The sequence below is a fragment of the Carcharodon carcharias genome, chromosome 10 (genome assembly GCF_017639515.1).
Source record: "Carcharodon carcharias isolate sCarCar2 chromosome 10, sCarCar2.pri, whole genome shotgun sequence".
In the NCBI taxonomy this organism is placed as follows: domain Eukaryota; kingdom Metazoa; phylum Chordata; class Chondrichthyes; order Lamniformes; family Lamnidae; genus Carcharodon; species Carcharodon carcharias.
Window position 1 is genome coordinate 113145582 of NC_054476.1, and position 18198 is coordinate 113163779.

Here is an 18198-nt window from a genome sequence, read left to right on the forward strand (position 1 = left end):
TTTCACAGGTTAAAACCAGGACAGATTGAAAGGACTTGGAAAGGCGGAGCTCTATGATGACTGACATGTTGGGTGACCAATGCCTGGAGTCTGGGGAGGGACAGCTGAAGGTAAGATGTGATGACATCTCCTGGAATATGTCCAGCCAGAGCTGGAAACCCTATTCCACAGATCTTGAGTCACCGAGAAGGGTCCAATCAATTTAATTTTAACCCAATATCTTTTTCCCTGGAACACAGTTAATGTCTTTAAGAAACTTTACTGTTTCAATGTGCTTAATTTTACATATTGCATACTACCCTACTTCTGTACAAACAATATGAAGTGAAACCATAGTAATTATGAACAAGTAACTCAGAACAGTGTTGTCAGCAATCCAGCCTCTTAGTTACAGTTGAACATATGGGTAGATTGTTAAATGCAATCCTCCTGCATGTTATGAGCATTTATCATGGAATATCATTTCCAGAAATGTACGCATTTTACCTAGTAATAGGTGCATCTTGAGTATTAGATACTTGGGTTACAATTTGTATCCCTGGTCCATCTTTACTGGTGATTTTTCTAATCAAATTATTCTAAAGTTTAATAGAACATTGATTGTGCAACTGAGTTGTCTGCTATGAACATTCTGCTCTGGAGGCCAACTGGACTGGAGGGACGAGATCATCCAAACCTGCAAAGTGATTGACCGCTCTTGGCAAACACAGATGGTGTAATGAGGATGACTTCCAGAGTGGCAGCCAGTGGGATTAAAGGGGAAAGCTGAGGGGCAGGGCGCTTATGGTGCAACAGCAGCAGGTTCGGTTGAGCAGCACATGACATAACATCAGGCGAACCAGGCAAGTGGCTGGGAACCACGGGGACTTTTGAAAAAGGTGTCATCAGCAATGGAGCGGTCAATGTCAAAAAGTTAGTGATAACCCCCTTGGACGGAGCTCCTGCTCTTTCTGGCTGCAGAATAACGGTCGCAGCCATGCTGAAGAATCCAGAGTGGACCTGGCCCTGATTCCCAGGCTGCAGCACAATGCAAGGGGTTTGTTTGCTGACAGTAAATTGAATGTGGAGGGGGTGGATTAAAGGAGAGGGGCCTCAGCAGAGCCAAAATCTGGATATTTGGGCAATTTGGAGAAAACTGTCGGACACCAGGATGCTTAGTGAGAAACATGGACGCCTGATCACCCTGGAGAAAATGCAATTCCATTGTGGAACTGGATGGAGCATAAGCTTAAACAGTTGGAAAGTAACAAACTGAGGCACTACAGCACCAACCACTGGCAGAAGGGAGCTATTACTATATAAGTTTAGTTGCAAAAATGTCTAATTTCAAATTTCATGATTCATATAATTTAAGAGTATAGCTTTTAGCTTGGGGTGAAATTTTTAAATGCAAGATAAGAGGGTAAAAACCTGGGTTTGAGAAGTTGGTTAAAACCCTGAAGGTAATTACAATTCAAAGGATTGTCCATGTTTACTTAAAAAGGTTAGAGTTAGAGGTGTGAAAACAATAATCAAAAGATGGTTCTCTCAGCTTTGCAATGGAGCCAGAGTGTCAGGTAAAATTACAGTTGGCCCCATTAGAGATACAAATTATTCATGTAATATCCCTGGATCGAAGGAGGTTGGAAAGAGCTGGTAAACGAAGGAAGGTCATTCCAGATCAAAGGGAAGGTTTGGAAATTGGGGGATACTTAGTTTAAATTTCCCTCTGTGACATTCCAGGTATGCCATGTTGCCTTGGGGATGGATTGCAAAGAGGTGCCTAGGTCATTATCAACCTGCAACGTTAACTCTTTCTCTCCACAGATGCTGACTGACCCGTTGAGTCGGGCCAGCATTTTGTGTTTATACTTCAGATTTCCAGCCACTGCAGTATTTGGCTTTTGTAAGGAGTTTACCATTCCTGCTGACTAATTTGGGTTGGTGAGGAATGCATCATTGTTGTTGTCATTCTCAATCCTCTCTTACAATACCCAAGATTCACTTGACCGATCCCTGGGGATTATCCTAGGAGATCTCAAATACATTAGAGTTATGTTCTCTGGAGTTTAAAAAAAAGGTTAAATCTTATTGAAACATGTAAAATTAAGGGGCTTGATAGGGAAGGTGCTGAGAGAAGGTGTCCCTTGACTGTGACCCCTCCCTAATTCTCGGAGTCAGCAGGTGGCCATTTAGAATAGAGATGAGGAAAATTTCTTTGCTCGAAAGGATTTTGAACTTTTGGAATTCTCTACCAGGGAGCTATGATATTCAGGCATTGAGAATATTCAAGATAGAGGTCAATAGATTTCTTAAGAAGGGAAATTAAGTGATATGGGGATAGTGAGGAAGGTATCACTGAGGTAGAAAATCAGCTATGATCTTATTGAATGTTGGAGCAGGCTAGAAGGGCTGAATGGCCTACTCTTGTTCCCTTTTACGTTTAGGTTATATGGCAATAACCAGCCAGCAAATATACAAACCAAGGCACAACCGAGAAAAAACACATTTTCCAGAATTTTGTTCTTGAGATGTGTCACTTGTCAGTGACACCAATGAAACAGGATTTATTGCCGATTCCTAGTTACTCAGAGGATTTTAAAAGTCAACCGCAGTGCAAATCCAAAGCCCTAAATAGGCCCCACCAAATAAGGGTAGAAGCTTAAGGAAACTAATGAACCAATTGGATTTTAACAATCTAGCAACTTTCACAATTATTTTCTTGGTGAAAACTTAATTTATTAAATTTAACTTCATTGAGGGGATGGTGAGGGGTGGGCAGAATTTGAAAGAAACTTGTGTTTACAGTCCAGTACCATGGCCACTAAGCCACTGGCAATTCAAAGCCATTAAAAAAGATACCGAGCTGTGTCGTAAGGGATGGGTTTTTTTTTTAAACAGTGTATCGAGCAATTCCAGGGGCACCTTTTTTTTGCTGATTTCAAACATGTAAGTTAGGCCCAGGCCACAGTAAAATAGCCACTTGTTCATCTAGAAAACCTTCCTGCACAGTGCTACATGCGAGATAGCCTCAACAAAGGGAATATCATACAAATAACGGAGAAAACACAGCTTTTCTAGGGAGGAAGGAGTGAATAATAAAACTTCATGTATGAAGCTCAACAGAAGCTGCAGGAGCAGGATCTCATCCTTTGATTAGATACCTCACAGCCTTCTGAGCATTCACAGAGTTCAACAATTTCAGAACATAACTACTGCTTCAATTTTTTTCAAACAGCAGCTATTGGTAATGATCCAAATGCTGTCACTTGCACCTTAGAGTCATAGAGGTCTACAGCACAGAAAAAGGCCCTTCGGCCCATCGAGTGCGCCGGTCAAACAAGTACCTAACTAGTCCCATTTTCCAGCACTGGGCCTATAGCCTTGCATGCCATGGCATCGCAAGTGCACATCCAAATACTTCTTAATACGTCTGCAGTGGCCTCTTACATTGTAACAAAGGAATAGGAGGCCATTCAGCCTATTCCATCATTCTCATCTCTCGATCAGTTTCTTTTGTCCCATTACAAACTCCGCTTTGCCTTGCACCATCATCCCTTCTGTTATTTAATCTTATCTGCCTTCCACCCTATCACAGACCTTCCCTGTTCTTTCCTTCCTCCCCACCTCACACTTTGCCTGTCTCTGTAACTTTATTAAAATTGTTACATCTCTAACTTTACCCAACTATGATGAAAAGTCATTGACCTGAAACATTAATTTAGTTTAAGTAAAGCCTGTGGGGGAAACAGGATGTTTCCAAAATTTCTGTTTTTATTTCTGGTTTCCAGTACCCACAGTAGTATGCTTTTGTACTTGTTTAAAAGCAGGCTTTCCAAATTGGCAGGTGTATATTAACCAGTGAGACTCATGCCTTGTGTAATATTTGAACATTAAGTCAATCATACAATGTTGACATGTCACCATCACACTTAGGGCCTGTGCTGAACTACATACAAGAAATGCACATTTTTCCAAGCCAACAATTCTGACCTTCAGTCCCTTGCTATTACTTTACCTCTTTGGATAGCCTTGTGAAGCAAACTCCAGCCATTCTTATCCACCATGTCAACATCGGCCTTGTTATTAACCAATGTTGTTGCAATACTCTCCAGCTGTCGAGAGAGTGCCAGATCCAAGGCCAGGTCTCCATTATCATCAAGTTCATTTAGTTTACCAGGTAACTGTAAATGTATTAGTGAACAAATAATGAGGACAAAATATAAAAAAGAGAAGCTATTGACAGCAGTCAAAAAAAGACCTTACATCGTTAAGCCTAATGGGCTAGAAATTACTACTGATGTTACTACACACAAGCTTACCTCACTCAGTAAATCCCTTTAACAGAGTCAATAATCTGTTTTTAAAATGAATTATACCTCAGTTAAAATAGTACAAATCCAATTATATAGGTTAACATTCTAAGCTACAGCCCAGAGGATCTGGCTCACCAGGCAGTTCCATTCTATTTGCACTTGTCCCTATCTAATTTGTCTTGTTGGAATTTTGTGAGCTTCAAGTTTTAGAAAGGGCAGTTCTGAGCAAGATGAAGAAACCTAATTCAGTACACGGAAGTCAGTTTTATCAGGAACTTCACGCACATATATCCCCATTATTTTGCACGTAGAGTATCTGAGGAACTAGGTACAAGATTCCTCAAAGTTACACGTGTAAATCTTTAGGACCACCTGAACATTGGCCATAATACATTACTTTGGTTAATAGAAGATGCTCCTACCTGAGAGTCCATTGCAATGAGGTAGAGAAATACAACATCCTCTCTCTCCACTTTGATAGCTTTATGCAAAGGGTATTCAGTCTTTGATTTAATCATTTTGTACAACAAAGGAGCAGTCATGCTGCTGAAATCATCCTTCTGCAGATCATCCTAGATAAATAAAAACAGAAACTGCTTTTATTGGTAAAGTAGATCAGTAGCTAATCACTCCAAAGAGATTTTTTCCATTGCATTGCCATTTCTTCCATTCAGCTTGCAACATGTAAAAGCTATTTATACAACTTACATTTCTGCAGCACTCCTCACATCAGGGACACATCCCAACACTTTATATGGGACAGAGGAGAAATGAGAGGGGAAACTGTAGAAAGGGCGAGGGAAACATTCAAGGATGATGGAATTGTTGATGCCAAACAATAGAAGAATTTTAAACACAGTTATTGGTAACGACCTGGAAGAGTGGTGGAAGTGAAGATGATGAATAATTTCAAACAGAAGTTGGAGGGGCATTTCAGGGAAATAAATTTACAGGGCTATGAGGATAGACTAACTGGGGATGAACAGGACTGCTCTACAGAAAGCCTGCAAAAACTTGAACCAAATGATCTCCTCCTCTGTCATAATGACTCCATAACTTGAAGACGGAGTGAGCTGCAGTCACAGAATGTGATTGGTGATGTGGTCTCAGTGCTGTGGGGGGCAGAAACCTGATGAACAGCTGGAAAAGAGAGCATTTGGAATTTAGCTGTGAGGTAATGATGTGTTTTTTAAAAATTCATTTACTGGGCATCATTGCCAAGAGCATTTATTGCCCATCTCCAAGTGCCTTCAAGAGGTGGTGATGACCAACCTTCCCCAACACAACTAAATGACTTGCTTGGCCATTTCAGAGGATAGTTAAGAATCAATCACATTGCTATACATCTCGAATCTCATATATAGGCCAGACTGAGTAAAGGGGACAGCTTTTCTTCCTTGAAAAGGTTAGTGAGCCAGGTGGGTATTTGAAAGACAATCCAGTAGTTTTATGGTTACCATTACTAATATTGGTTTTTATTACTGATTAATTTAATTAATTGAATTTATGCCCCTCAGCTGTCCTGGTGGGATTTAAATGCATGTCTCTGGATCAATAATCCAGGCCTCTTGGTGGTTGTCCAGTAAAGAACAACAATGGTACTGTAGCCCCTACAGGTTACAGCTTCATTCTCCAAAAAAAGGCTAGAAATGAACGACATTCTTACATCACAACAGTTCAATTCCAAAGTACTCCATTGCCTTTAAAGCACTTTGGGAGCCCTTATAATTCTGAAAGGTATGACAGAAATACTTTTCTTTTTTCCATATTATAAAACTCTCAAGTCTCTTCTATGGAATTTCTACCACTGTTTTGCAATGCTTGGTATCCTTGCTACAAAAAGGTGGACATTGAAATTCCATTACTGAAGGGATTATACTGTAATTGGAGTCACTCAAAAGCTAGCAGTGTAATTAATGTGCCGGATCTACAAATAATCTTAGTAATGGCAAAAAAATGCATGTTTTACTAATCATAAGTCCACAGGTACTGCTATGCCAGGGTACAAAACTACAACAACTTTTTTTCTTCCCAAAATCAACTAATAGCTGACATTTTTTTTCTTCCCCTCGACCCCTTAGGACACATTTCACATCTGCCCAAACAGTCAATCCTCACGGAAGCAAAACAGCAAATGAATAAACAACCTAATAATTTGTATTTGGTGATGTCAATTGAGGGATCGATGTTAGCCAGGAGAATGGGAGGATCTTCAAATAGCACTACAGACTCTTGCATCTAACTGAACAGTTAGAGGGGCACTCAATTATATAGCTCATCCGAAAAGATCTCTCTTAAGAGGTGTGGAGGCCAAAGTCGTATCAACTTCAGCTGTGGCTGAGATCAACTAACAGCTGCCTGGGAAATCAAACATAGCACCTCTTGGGATTATATAGTTCAGTCATTCACCACACTAACCTGCAGAGACAGAGCACAATGACATTTCTTACTATTATCATGGTATTTACTGTGTACCTTGGATTCTGTAGTTATCAATTCTGGGAGAAAAGAAAATGGTCCTTCCACCTCCAAATAGCAAGGAAAATGTCCTTAGTGTGTATTTTATTCATAATACGTAAAATGTAAACCCTATTTCAAAGTTTTGTATGAATTTGTGTCAGCAGGATAATGTTGAGGAAAACCGTCCTGTGTCAGCACCAAGCAGTCTTCAGTTACAGCACAGGGTCTTCTCTGACCAAATCAGCTCAGTTGCGGTACAAAGTCTTTCCCAATCAATCAAATCATTTGTAGCACAAAGGTTTCCCCAGTCAAACACATCAGCTGTTGCACAGGGTTTTCCAAACTGGTTGCTCAATACTGAAGGCTATTGCAAATTAGGAACTTGTCCGAGAGATTTGTTTTTTTTAAATCTGACCTAGGGTCAAAGCCACAGTGGAAATCAATTTTGAGGCAGAAGTTGCCCCATCCAATTCTTTAGTTTAAAGGAAGGGGATTGGTCAAAATAAGCTGCCATCCTTGGATATTCCTTATGCAGGTCGCTACAGTTAAATAAAGCAAAGGTAGATTTGTGAACAGCTCATCTACCCACTCAATTTGGGAAATGATGCACAGCATTTCAATGTCACCCGGTTTGTGTGTTGTATTTTACGGCCAATTTTATATTGTGCTCATTTAGTACGCAGACAAAGCAACTTCATAAAAAGTTAAAGGTTAAAGCACAGAATTCTCAACAAATATCTCACACAAATTTGGAAGATAATCCAGGGCTGTGGCATAAAATACAATTTAGGTTGTGATATTTGGCATCTCACTTTACATGCAAAGCTTGTGAAGTGCCTTGGGACATTTTACTACATTAAAAGATACAATATAAATGCAAGCAGTTGTTTGTCTTGTAACTCACCCAATGGCTGGCTATAATCTCAGAACAGTAGTTCAGCAACGTAATAGCATTCAGCTCCTCTGCAGTCTGATAGAATCGAATACAGTTCCTAACGTTAACCAATGACATTACTCCTTTCTCACACCTGACAGCAGGAAAAAGTGCAGAATAAATATACTACTGTGCATGTACAGGCTACATGTTCAAAAATTATTTCATACTGCATTTTGCCCAAATCATTTCTTGGCCACCAGAAATAAAGGAGGTAAGTGTTCAGATTTATGATCCCTGGTCACAGCACTTGTTGTACATACTTAGTGAAACAAGGGTATCCTGGTCCCCTTAATACCAACGTCTTAACACAGATAAAAAAAAGTTATTTTTCTTTGCATTTGAACAAACCTGCCAGTATCAGAGACTATATGTAACTCACCAACATGCAATCTGTATTTTCATTCGATTGTCAAGGTTTCCAAAGGTGATAAACATTACTGAATTTTTTGTAAAAATAGAAGGAGTAAATAAAGGGAAATGAAGTGAACGTAACATACATGGACTTTCAAAAGGTTTCCACTAAGGTACTGCATGTAGACTCATGACTAAAGGTCAACACATGCAGAGTCATGGGACAAGTTACTAGTCAACTATGAACAACTAGTTACAAAAATTGAACAGTCAGGATTAAATGGTAATTATTCAGACTGGCTGAAGGAAGGTAGTAGCTTTCCACAGGGGTCTGTGCTAGGACAATTTACTTAAACTATTTGGGCTCAGGAATTGGAAGTGCTGTGTCAAAATTTGCAGACACCAAATTGAGGGGCATAATTAATACTGAGGAAGCATTTATTAAACAAGTATGAGGATGGTTGGGGGTGGGGAGGCATGTGCGGACAAAGGAATGCAAAGCTAGACAAATAATATAGTCATAAATTTAGGAGAAATTTTACTGAACATTCAGATCGTGGGATTTACTACATGCAGTAGTTGCAGTGAGTAGCACTGAGTCACTTTAGGGAAAACTAGATAAGTACATTAGAGAGAAAGAAATGCAAGGATGTGATAATAGGGTGAAATGAAGCAAGGTGGAAGGACCATTTTGGGGAGAACTAACACTAGCATTGACCTGTTCAGCCAAATGGCTTATTCCCATGTAAACTTGTGTAATAGAAAAATAAAACAAATAAGAAGGGCATAATGCTAGGCATTCCCTCCCCAACTTCCAAAAGACAAACATTCATCCAAGTTGGGTCAACAGAAATAACACTCTCATGTGACCTATCCAAGCCTTAGGTTCCACAAACAAAGATTTTTCACTGGACTCTAAAGCTTGCGCTTGGAAAATGTCTGGTGATGGTGTCATGTTAAAGCTTCACAGCACACCATTCACACATTAAATTTGGCAGAAGACTTCCTGCTGCTACGATGGAGCTATTAAGCCATTTATGGAGAGGTAAGTTTAAATAAGTCAAAGCAGGCTCCAAGTCTGAAGAACTGAGGTATGATCCCACATCATTTTGACCACAATTGAGTCAGACTTCATTAACATATTATGTAACTGCTTCATGACCCAATTCATCAAGGAAGCTACAAGAGGCATTGCTCATCTTCACTTGGTTTGTCTTCATGATCCCAACAATGCCCAGGGAATGGAAGCCCTTGAAAATGCGAGCGCAGGATCAGTTAAACATGATCTGCGATTTGAATAGGAGCCCAGTATATGAAGTAAGCCTTTCAATGAGGGAACAAGTAAATAAACTGGAAGAGGGTGTTGAACAAGGAACCTTCAAAAGGAATAAAGCTGAGAATATGAGATAAATACATACTTAGAATCATTAAGTTTAGTCTAAATAAGCTTGACTCCTCCAAATGGATTAACAAATTGAGGGAGAGAAAAATAATGCAGTCTATAAACCTACAGTTTAAAAAGGGAGTAGTTCACTGGGATGAATACAAGAGCATTCAAAAATAAATTAGGTAGAGCGATCAGAGATACACAGATGTGAGAAAAAGCATGGATGCAGAGGGAAACAATAGTAAGAGTAAAAAAAGTGCTATAATATTAAAGAGGATAATCATAGAAGAGGTACCAATTAAAGATTTGAATTGGCTTGAAACTACTTACAATGTACTTTTCCCAGAGATAACTGAAGTTAAATTAATAATTTCAACATGAGCAAGATGGAAGTCGCACAAGAGTTAAATAGGCTCTAAAAAATAAAAAATTCTTTTACACAGTGATCAACAGATGGAAGGGACTTCGAATTACAGCAGTGAAGTGAAAAGTAACTATTAAATAAACTGGAAGAGAATTCAGAACAAGAGAACATAATCTTAAAATTAGAGCCAAGCCATTTCAGAGTGAAATCAGGAAGCACTTCTTGCCCCCGCAATACACAAGAATAGTGGAAATCTGGAACATCCTTCTCCTAGCAGACTGTGAAAGCGTTAACTGAGATAGAGATGTGTGTTGGATAAAGGCATCAGGGATATCGATCCCAAGTGGGGTTGAAGGACAGATCAACCAAGGAACTGAATGGTGGAACAGGCTAAAGGTGCAGAATTACCTACAATCAAGTGTGTTAATGGGGAACATTAGCTCTTTTTGGATGGATGAAAAGATGGGCCAAATGGGCTTCCTCATCCATAATTAATATGGTAATGCTGCAAAACAGTAGCCACCAATTCGACATAATCACATGACTTTACCCATGATTAGGATTCATTTATTTTTCCCAGGTCTTTTCTCCTCAAATTATTATTCCTTAGTTTGAGGGTGGTTGGTGAGAACCACCAGACATTTTGTTTCCTCAAATTTAAGTTTAAAACAAAATTCCAACCAATAAATTTAGTAGTGAGAAAAAAGGTAAAAATCCCAACTCTGTTCAAGTAGGATTCATTCCATTGATTTCAATTCTGTGGGGCTCATCCATAGACAGTCATCAAGCCGGACACTAGTTAAGACCTCCTTATTCGGAGAGAATGTGTGTCAACTATTTACCTTTCTCGGAGAAGATATAGCTGAAATCGATTAGCTAATCTCATTAGTTCAGTGAGGAATACATCATCTTCCTTCAGTTCAAGTTCATCCGTGTAAACCCATCGGAGCATCGCCATGGTTACTTCTGACTCAGCATCTGGCACAGAAAACACAAAGAATCATTTACAGTGAGAAAATGTAGGAAGGAGGAAGGGGGCCATACTGTCCACCTTGAGCCTGCTCTGTCATTCGCTAAAATCATGGCTGAACTTTTCTATCGATAATACTTTCCTGCTCTATCCTCAGGTCCTTCGACTTCCTTAGTGCCCAAAAATCTATCAGTCTCAGTCTTGGACATAACTTATCAAACAATCATTCACAGCCCACTGGGACAGATTTACAACCCTGACTGAAGAAGTCTTTCATCCCAGGTGATAAATGGCTGACCTCTTATTAATTATGACCCCTATCCTCTAGATTCTTCAGACAGGGGGAAAACAGTCTCTCAGCATCTACCCTGTTAAACCCACCAAGAATTTCATTTTTTTCAATGAGATTACCTATCATTCTTCTAAATTCCAGAGAGCAGAGACTCATTCCGAATCTCCATAAGTGAACATCCCTCTCATCTCAGGAATCAGTCCAGTGAACCTTTGATGAACCTTTTCTTAGGGAAGCATGCCCTTCCTTTGATAAGGAGATCAAAACTGGGCATAGTGCCCCAGATGTTGTCCCACCAAAGCCCTGTATCACTGCAGCAAGACTTCTTTACTTTTATACTTCAAATGCCTTGTAATAATGGCTAACATACTATTTGCTTTACAAACTGCTTGCTGTACGTTTTTCTTATTCTTTCACTGGGTGTTGGCATTTGCTGGCAGGCCAGCATTTTTATTGCCCATCCGTAATTGTCCTTGAGGTGGTGATGGTGAACCACCTTCTTGAACCGCTACAGGCTACGTGGTGTAGGTACACCCAGTGCTGTTAGGGAATTTCTTTTTCTAGACTTTGTAGTGGCTTGCTAGGCCATTTCAGAGGGCAGTTATGAGAAAACCACATTGTTGCATGTCTGGAATCACATGTAGCGCAGACCAGGTCAGCAGATTTCCTTACCTAAAAGACATTATTGAAAAAGATGGGTTTTTTTGCAACAAGCAACAATGGTTTTATGATCACAATTACCCAGACTAGCTTTTTAAATTCCAGAGGAGAGTGCGAGAGGACCACCCTGGGACAGATAGTCAACAGCACCTAACATCACAGGAGAAATATAAGTTCATTGGTTGGCAAGAAACAGCTGTTAGGGAATGTCATTAAGTGGCTGAGAATTAGAAAAACACATACAGTAGCTTAGGAGCCTGGAGGCAGAAAGGGTGACCGCCAGGCAGTCCAAGAAAATTAGGCCAGGAGTGCAGGAGTCCCCTGGCGTCCTGCTCACCAATCAGTTTTCCATTTTGGATACCAGTGAGGGCGTTGACCTCAGAGGAGTGCAGTCAGAGCCAAGTTTATAGCACCACAGGCAGCTCTGCTGTACAGAAGGGGAGAATTAAAAAAAGGGGAAGAGCAGTAGTAACAGGGGATTCGTTAGTTAGGGGAACAGTCAGGTTTCTGTGGCTGTAGACATGACACCAGGATGGTATGTTGCCTCCCTGGTGCCGGAAAGACATTCTTTGTCATTCAGCCAGAGGGTGTGGTCCACATTGGTACCAATGACGTAGGTAGGAAAGGTGATGAGATCATGAAAGCAGACTTTGGGAAGGTGGGAAGGAGATTGAAAAAGCAAGACCTCTAAAGCAGTAATCGCAGGATTATTTCCAGTCCCATGTGCAAGCAGGTATAGAAATAGAAGAATTGAGTGATTAAACACATGGTTGAAAAGCTGGTGTAGGAGGGGAGGGGCACCAGGTTTCTGAGGCACTGGGACCAGTTTTGGGGCAGGTAGGACTAGTACAAGCCAGACAGTCTGCACCTGAAAAGAACTGGATGAATATCCTCACAGGGAGATTTGCTATTGCTGTTGGTGAGGGGGGGGTTTTTAAACCCGATTGGCAGGGGAATGGGAACCCGAGGGCAAATTCAGAACAGGGAACGGGAGATGGAGAATTAGTGAGTGACTCTGAAAGACAGAAGCAGAACAGATTAAAAAGTGTACAGCACAAGAATTTGGCAGTGTTAAAAGGTAAATGCAAGGAGCATAGTAAATAAAGCCAGTGAGCTGAAGGCACAGATAGGCACGTGGCAGCATGATATCATCGCTATAACGGAAACATGGTTTAAGGAGGGACAAAAATGGCAGGTCAACATCCCTGGATATAGAGTTTGCAGACAGGATAGGGAGGGGGATGAAAAGGTGTGGGTGTAGCATTATTAGTTAAAGAATCAATTACAGCTCTTTGGTGGGGTGAGATACTAAATGAAGCATCAAACGAGGCATCGTATGGTTTGAGATCAGAAATAAAAGGGCAATCACATTGCTAGGAGTGTACTATAGCCTACTATAGACCCCCAAATAGTGGAAGGGTGTTAGAAGAGCAATGTAGACACATTTCTGAGTGCAAAAACAATAGGACAGTATTTGTTGGGGACTTCAGCTACCCTAATATCAATTGGGATATGAACAATGTGAAGGGCACAGAGGGTGCAAAATTCTTGAACTGCATTCATGAGAACATTTTTAGCCAGCACATAAGCCCAAAAAGAGGCGGCACAATTCTAGATTTAGTCTTAGGAAATGAAGCTGGGCATGTGGATGATGTAGCAGCAGGGGACCATTTTGGAGATGGTGACCATAACACAGTTTGACTTCACATCATTATGGAAAGGGACAGAGGTAGAACAGGAGTAAAGGTTCTAAATTTTTTTTTGGTGGGGGGGGGCGGAGGTGGACAGACAAATTTAACAAAGCTGAGAGGTGGACTGGATACAGCTATTATAAGGATAAACCGTATCAGATCAGTGGGAGGAAATCAAAGGCAAGATTTTACAGGCAGCGTGTAGACATGTCCCCTCAAAAGAAAAAGGGTGGTTCTGCCAAATCTAGAGCCCTCTGGTTATCCAGAAGCATACTGACTAAAATAAAGCAGAAAAAAGAAGTTTGACAGTCACAAAAGACTTAATACTTTAGAAAGCCTAGGGGAATATAGAAAGTACAGGGGTGAAGTAAACATGGAAATTAGGAGCGCAAAGAGAGGATACGATGCACGCGCACACGCACGCACACACACAGTACCATGAAAGGCAGGATGGTGCCAGAAAAGAGTCCTGGGCCAAGGGCCTAAGATGGGCCTTACATTTTAATTGGCTCCTGACCAGGTGACCAGGGTTTTGTGTAACAGCCGTGAGCAGAATAGCTCCTAGCCTGAAAGGAACAAGACCTAAAATTTCTTTCTCGTGTGTGTGGAAGATTCCAGTAATTCCACATTTATAGCTAGCTCTTTTTTTTTTTCCTCCTCATATCTCTATAACATGCTCTCTCTCTGAAAACCCAGGGGAAAACCACAGTTAAACATGGAAAAGGAAGTTCTCAACCAGTGAACTAAATACTGAGTGTTCTGGAAGACTACCTTGTATCATCAACATCAACTCATCGAATCCTGTACTCCAGACTGGTGCTATTGAACTGTTTTATCCCACCTTTAAAATCGTGCATGTACGTGTGTGCGGATTTAAGATGGGGCAGAGTTTAAGTTACAGCATTAGAAGTTAGCAGTTCATATTTATTTCTTTTGCCACTGGTTAACCACAGCTTGTTCAATAAACAGTTATATACTTATTAAGTATACAACCTGGTGCTCGTATTCTGTTAACCTAAATTAAACAGTTAAGTAGAACTGGGGCAATCTGGTGGTTTAGTCAAACTTTTCACATTTGTCATGGCTTAGGGAACAGTGGAGCTTGATATTACAGTGCACTATCCCCAGCAAGTTGTGACAATGGTAACAATGTGGGTTGATGCAGAATTTGTGGGCAAGGTTCTCAATGAGTGCTTTGTCTCTGTTTTCACTAAGAAGAGGGATGATGTAGACATTCTAGTTTAAGAGGAGTGAGAAATATTAGATACAATAAACAATGAAAGAGGAAGTACTGAAGGGGGTAGCGCCCTTGAAGGTGGATAAATCACCAGTGCCAGATAAATTGTACCCAGGCTGTTAAAGGAAGCCAGGGAGGGAATAGCAGATGCTCCAAGATCATTTTCCAATCCTCACTAGGTACAGGCAAGGTCCCAGAGGATTGGAGGTCTGCAAATGTTGTACCATCATTTAAAAAGGGTACAAGGGATAAGCCAGAAAATTATAGACCGGTCAGTCTGATTTCGGTGGTGGACAAATTATTGGAAACAATTCTGAAAGGACAAACTGTCACTTAGAAATGCACGGATTGATCAGGGATAGTCAGCATGGTTTTGTTAGGGGAAGATTGTGTCTTGCTAACATAATAGAATCTTTTGAGGAAGTAACAAGGAGGATTGATGAGGGTAGTGCAGTGGATGTCGTCTACATGAATTTCAGTAAGGCAAGGTCCCACATGGCAGACTAGTCTGGAAAGTGAGATCTCATGGGATATAGCTTGAATCCAAAATTGGCCCAGTGACAAGAAACAAAGAGTGATGTTGATGGATATTTTTGCGAATGGAAAACGGTTTCCAGTGGTGTTCCATAGAGCTCAGTGTTGGGACCTTTGCTATGTGTTGTAAATGTTAATGATTTAAGTTTAAATGTGTTGGGGGTGGGGGACACCAGGGGATAGATGACTGGGAAATTTACAGATGACAAAACTTGGCCATGTAATTGATAGTGAAGAGGATAGCTGTCAACTCCAGAATGATATCAATAGTTTGGTTGGAGTGGATGGAGAGGTGGCAAATTGAATTCAATCCGGAAAAGTGCAAGGTAATGCATTTGGGGAGGGCAAACGAAGCAAGGGAATGCTCAATATATGGGAAGTTATTGAGAGGGGTTGAGGAAGTGAGAGGCCTTGGTGTGCATGTCCACAGATCCTTGAAGGTGGCAGGGCAGGTGGAAAAGGTGGTCATGAAAGCATATGGAATGCTTTCCTTTATTGGGTGAAGTATTGAACACAAAAGCAGGGATGAAATGATGGAACTGTATAAAATGGTTAGACCACAGCTGGAATTGTGTACACAGTTCTGGTCACCACATTACAGGAAAGACAATTGCTCTGGTGAGAGGAGATTTACAAGAAAGCTGCAATTTTCAAGTCCTGGCAACAATGAGGAGAAATTGGATAGGCTAGAGTTGTTTTCCTTTGAACAGAAGAGGCTGAGGGGTGTGACCTAATTGAGATGTACAAAATTATGTGGGGCCTAGATAAGGTAGACCCTAGCTGAGGGGTCAATTACCAGGGGGCACAGATTTAAGGTGATCAGTGGAAGGATGAGGGGGGTAATGAGGAAATATTTTATCACCAAGAGGCTGATGGATGTCTGGAATTCACTGCCTAAATTGGTGGTTGAGGCTGAAATGCTCAACTCATTTAAAAAGGTACCTGGATCTGCATCTGAAGTGCTGTAACTCACAAGGCTATGGACCAAGTGCTGGAAAGTGGGATTAAAACGGGCAGCTAGTTTCTTTTTTCTCCTTTTTGGCAGGGACAGATGAAGGGGTTGAATGGCCCCTTTCTGCACCATTAATTTTCTATGGTTCTATTTATAAACTAAATTTAAATTCCACCAACTGCTGTGGTGGGATTTGAACCACTGTCGCCAGAGCATTAGCCTGGGCCTCTGGATTACTGGTCCGGTGACATTACCACTATGGCACTGCCTATGCTGCATGTTAATTTTCTCTGATTCGGGTGAAGGACAATTAAATCCTTCTGAATATCAACATTTCATAGTCTCACCTATCAAAAAATATTTTGCTTTTCTATTCTTCCTACCAAAGTGGAAATTTCCACACTTCGTCCACATTGCCCTCCATCTGCCACTTTCTTGCCCAATCAATTAGCCGGCCTATGTCCCTTTACAGCCACTTTGGATTCTCCTCACCACTTATATGTCTAGGTGGAAAAGTGATCATTGATATATTACCCTCATCCAAGTATTTAATATAGATTATGAATAGCTGAGAGCCAAAGTACTGATCCGTGCCTCCCCCTGAAAATTATTCATTTTATTCTCATTTTCTCTCTGGTAGCAATCGTCCATCCATGATAATATATTATCCCCAATCCCATGAGCCCTAACCTTGTGTAACAATCTCTTTTGTGGCACCATATCAAATATTCTATGAAAATCAAAATATATCCACTGGTTCTCCCTTATCTACCCTGTAAACTGCACCCTTAAAAAAAACTAATAGGATTTGTCAAACACTATTTTCCCTTCACAAAGCTACATTGATTCTACATAGTTGGTGGTTTTTTAAATGCCCTGTTATCACTTCCTTAAAAGATTCTAGCATTTTCCTCAATATCAATGCCAAGCTACCAGGCCTATAGTTCCCTGTATTCTCACTCCCCCCTTTCTTAAATAGCAAGGTTACATACATGTTCTCCTCTCACTGGGGCCATTCCAGAATCAAGGAAATTCTTGAAAATCAAAACCACGCATCCACGACTTCCATAGTCACCACTTTAAAAGTATAGACCCTCGGGCCCAGGGGATTTGTCAGCTTTTAGTCCCATTAATTTCATCTATACTTTTCTCAAAAACTACTGGTTGCAGCTGCATGACCATCAGGGAAAGATCATTTTTAAAGAACAACAGCCATCCAGGATGTAGGAATCTTTTCATATTTAGGTATTTCAGTCTGCAGCAGGAGAGAAACCCAGCTGTGCTGCTGTCCTGTATTTATTCATGCTTGTGGTGTCATGCAAAAAGAATGGCACCAGAAATTCGGTAATGGTTAATAAGGCATTGGCAGATTGTGTCAGAACTTCAAGCCACAGACGCACATGCGACAAGTGTCCAGGTCTCAGGCCAAAAACTTAGTCCTCACTACAGCCATACTGCAGTAATCCAGCAGATTTAGCTCCCCATGTACCAAACAGCTGACCAGGCTGTATTCAATATAAAATGCTCCTTCAGGGCTACATATAATTTTCTAGTTAAAACAAGAAAGGACAACAGGATGTAGATTTTCCTCTACACAACACTCCAAAATCAGTGCTGCACTTAAAAAGGAAAAATATGTGAGACCGTGATGTTGGACGAGTGTGACACAAGTGCCAAGTAAGCTAGATTTGGAACTCCAAATAGTTTTTTTCATTTTTCCGAGAGAATGAATAGAATGGGACTATATTCTCATTCTTCTAAACGCCAAAGAAGTGACCTCATTAAAATTCTGAGGGGGTTTGACACGGGAGATGCCAAGAGGCTGTTTCTCCAAGCCAAACTAGTTTAGAACTAGAGCTCATCTCAGGATAAGCCATTTGGGGCTGAAAATGAGGAGAAATTTCTTCACCCAGTGGGTTGTGAATCTTTGGAATTTTCTACTCCAGAGAGCTGCATACATTCATGATTGAGATTAATGGATTTGCAAGCAGTGAGGGAAATCAAAGGATATGGGTGGGAAATGGAATTGGTGCAGAAAAATCAACCATGACCTAACTGAATAGTGGAG

At 40.7% G+C, this 18198-nt stretch overlaps 1 protein-coding gene across 2 annotated transcripts in view; it reads right to left on the bottom strand.

Moving 5' to 3' along the window:
* The window catches only part of ankfy1 (ankyrin repeat and FYVE domain containing 1), an 89334-nt gene that overhangs the window by 56035 nt on the left and 15101 nt on the right, over window positions 1-18198 (bottom strand). For both annotated transcript variants that reach the window (XM_041197400.1, XM_041197399.1), the window contains exons 4-7: window positions 10637-10772; window positions 7660-7783; window positions 4718-4867; window positions 3998-4163 (exon numbers count right to left, since the gene is read on the bottom strand). In XM_041197400.1, the coding sequence (XP_041053334.1) occupies window positions 3998-4163; window positions 4718-4867; window positions 7660-7783; window positions 10637-10772 (576 nt within the window). The remainder of the gene's footprint in view (window positions 1-3997; window positions 4164-4717; window positions 4868-7659; window positions 7784-10636; window positions 10773-18198) is intronic.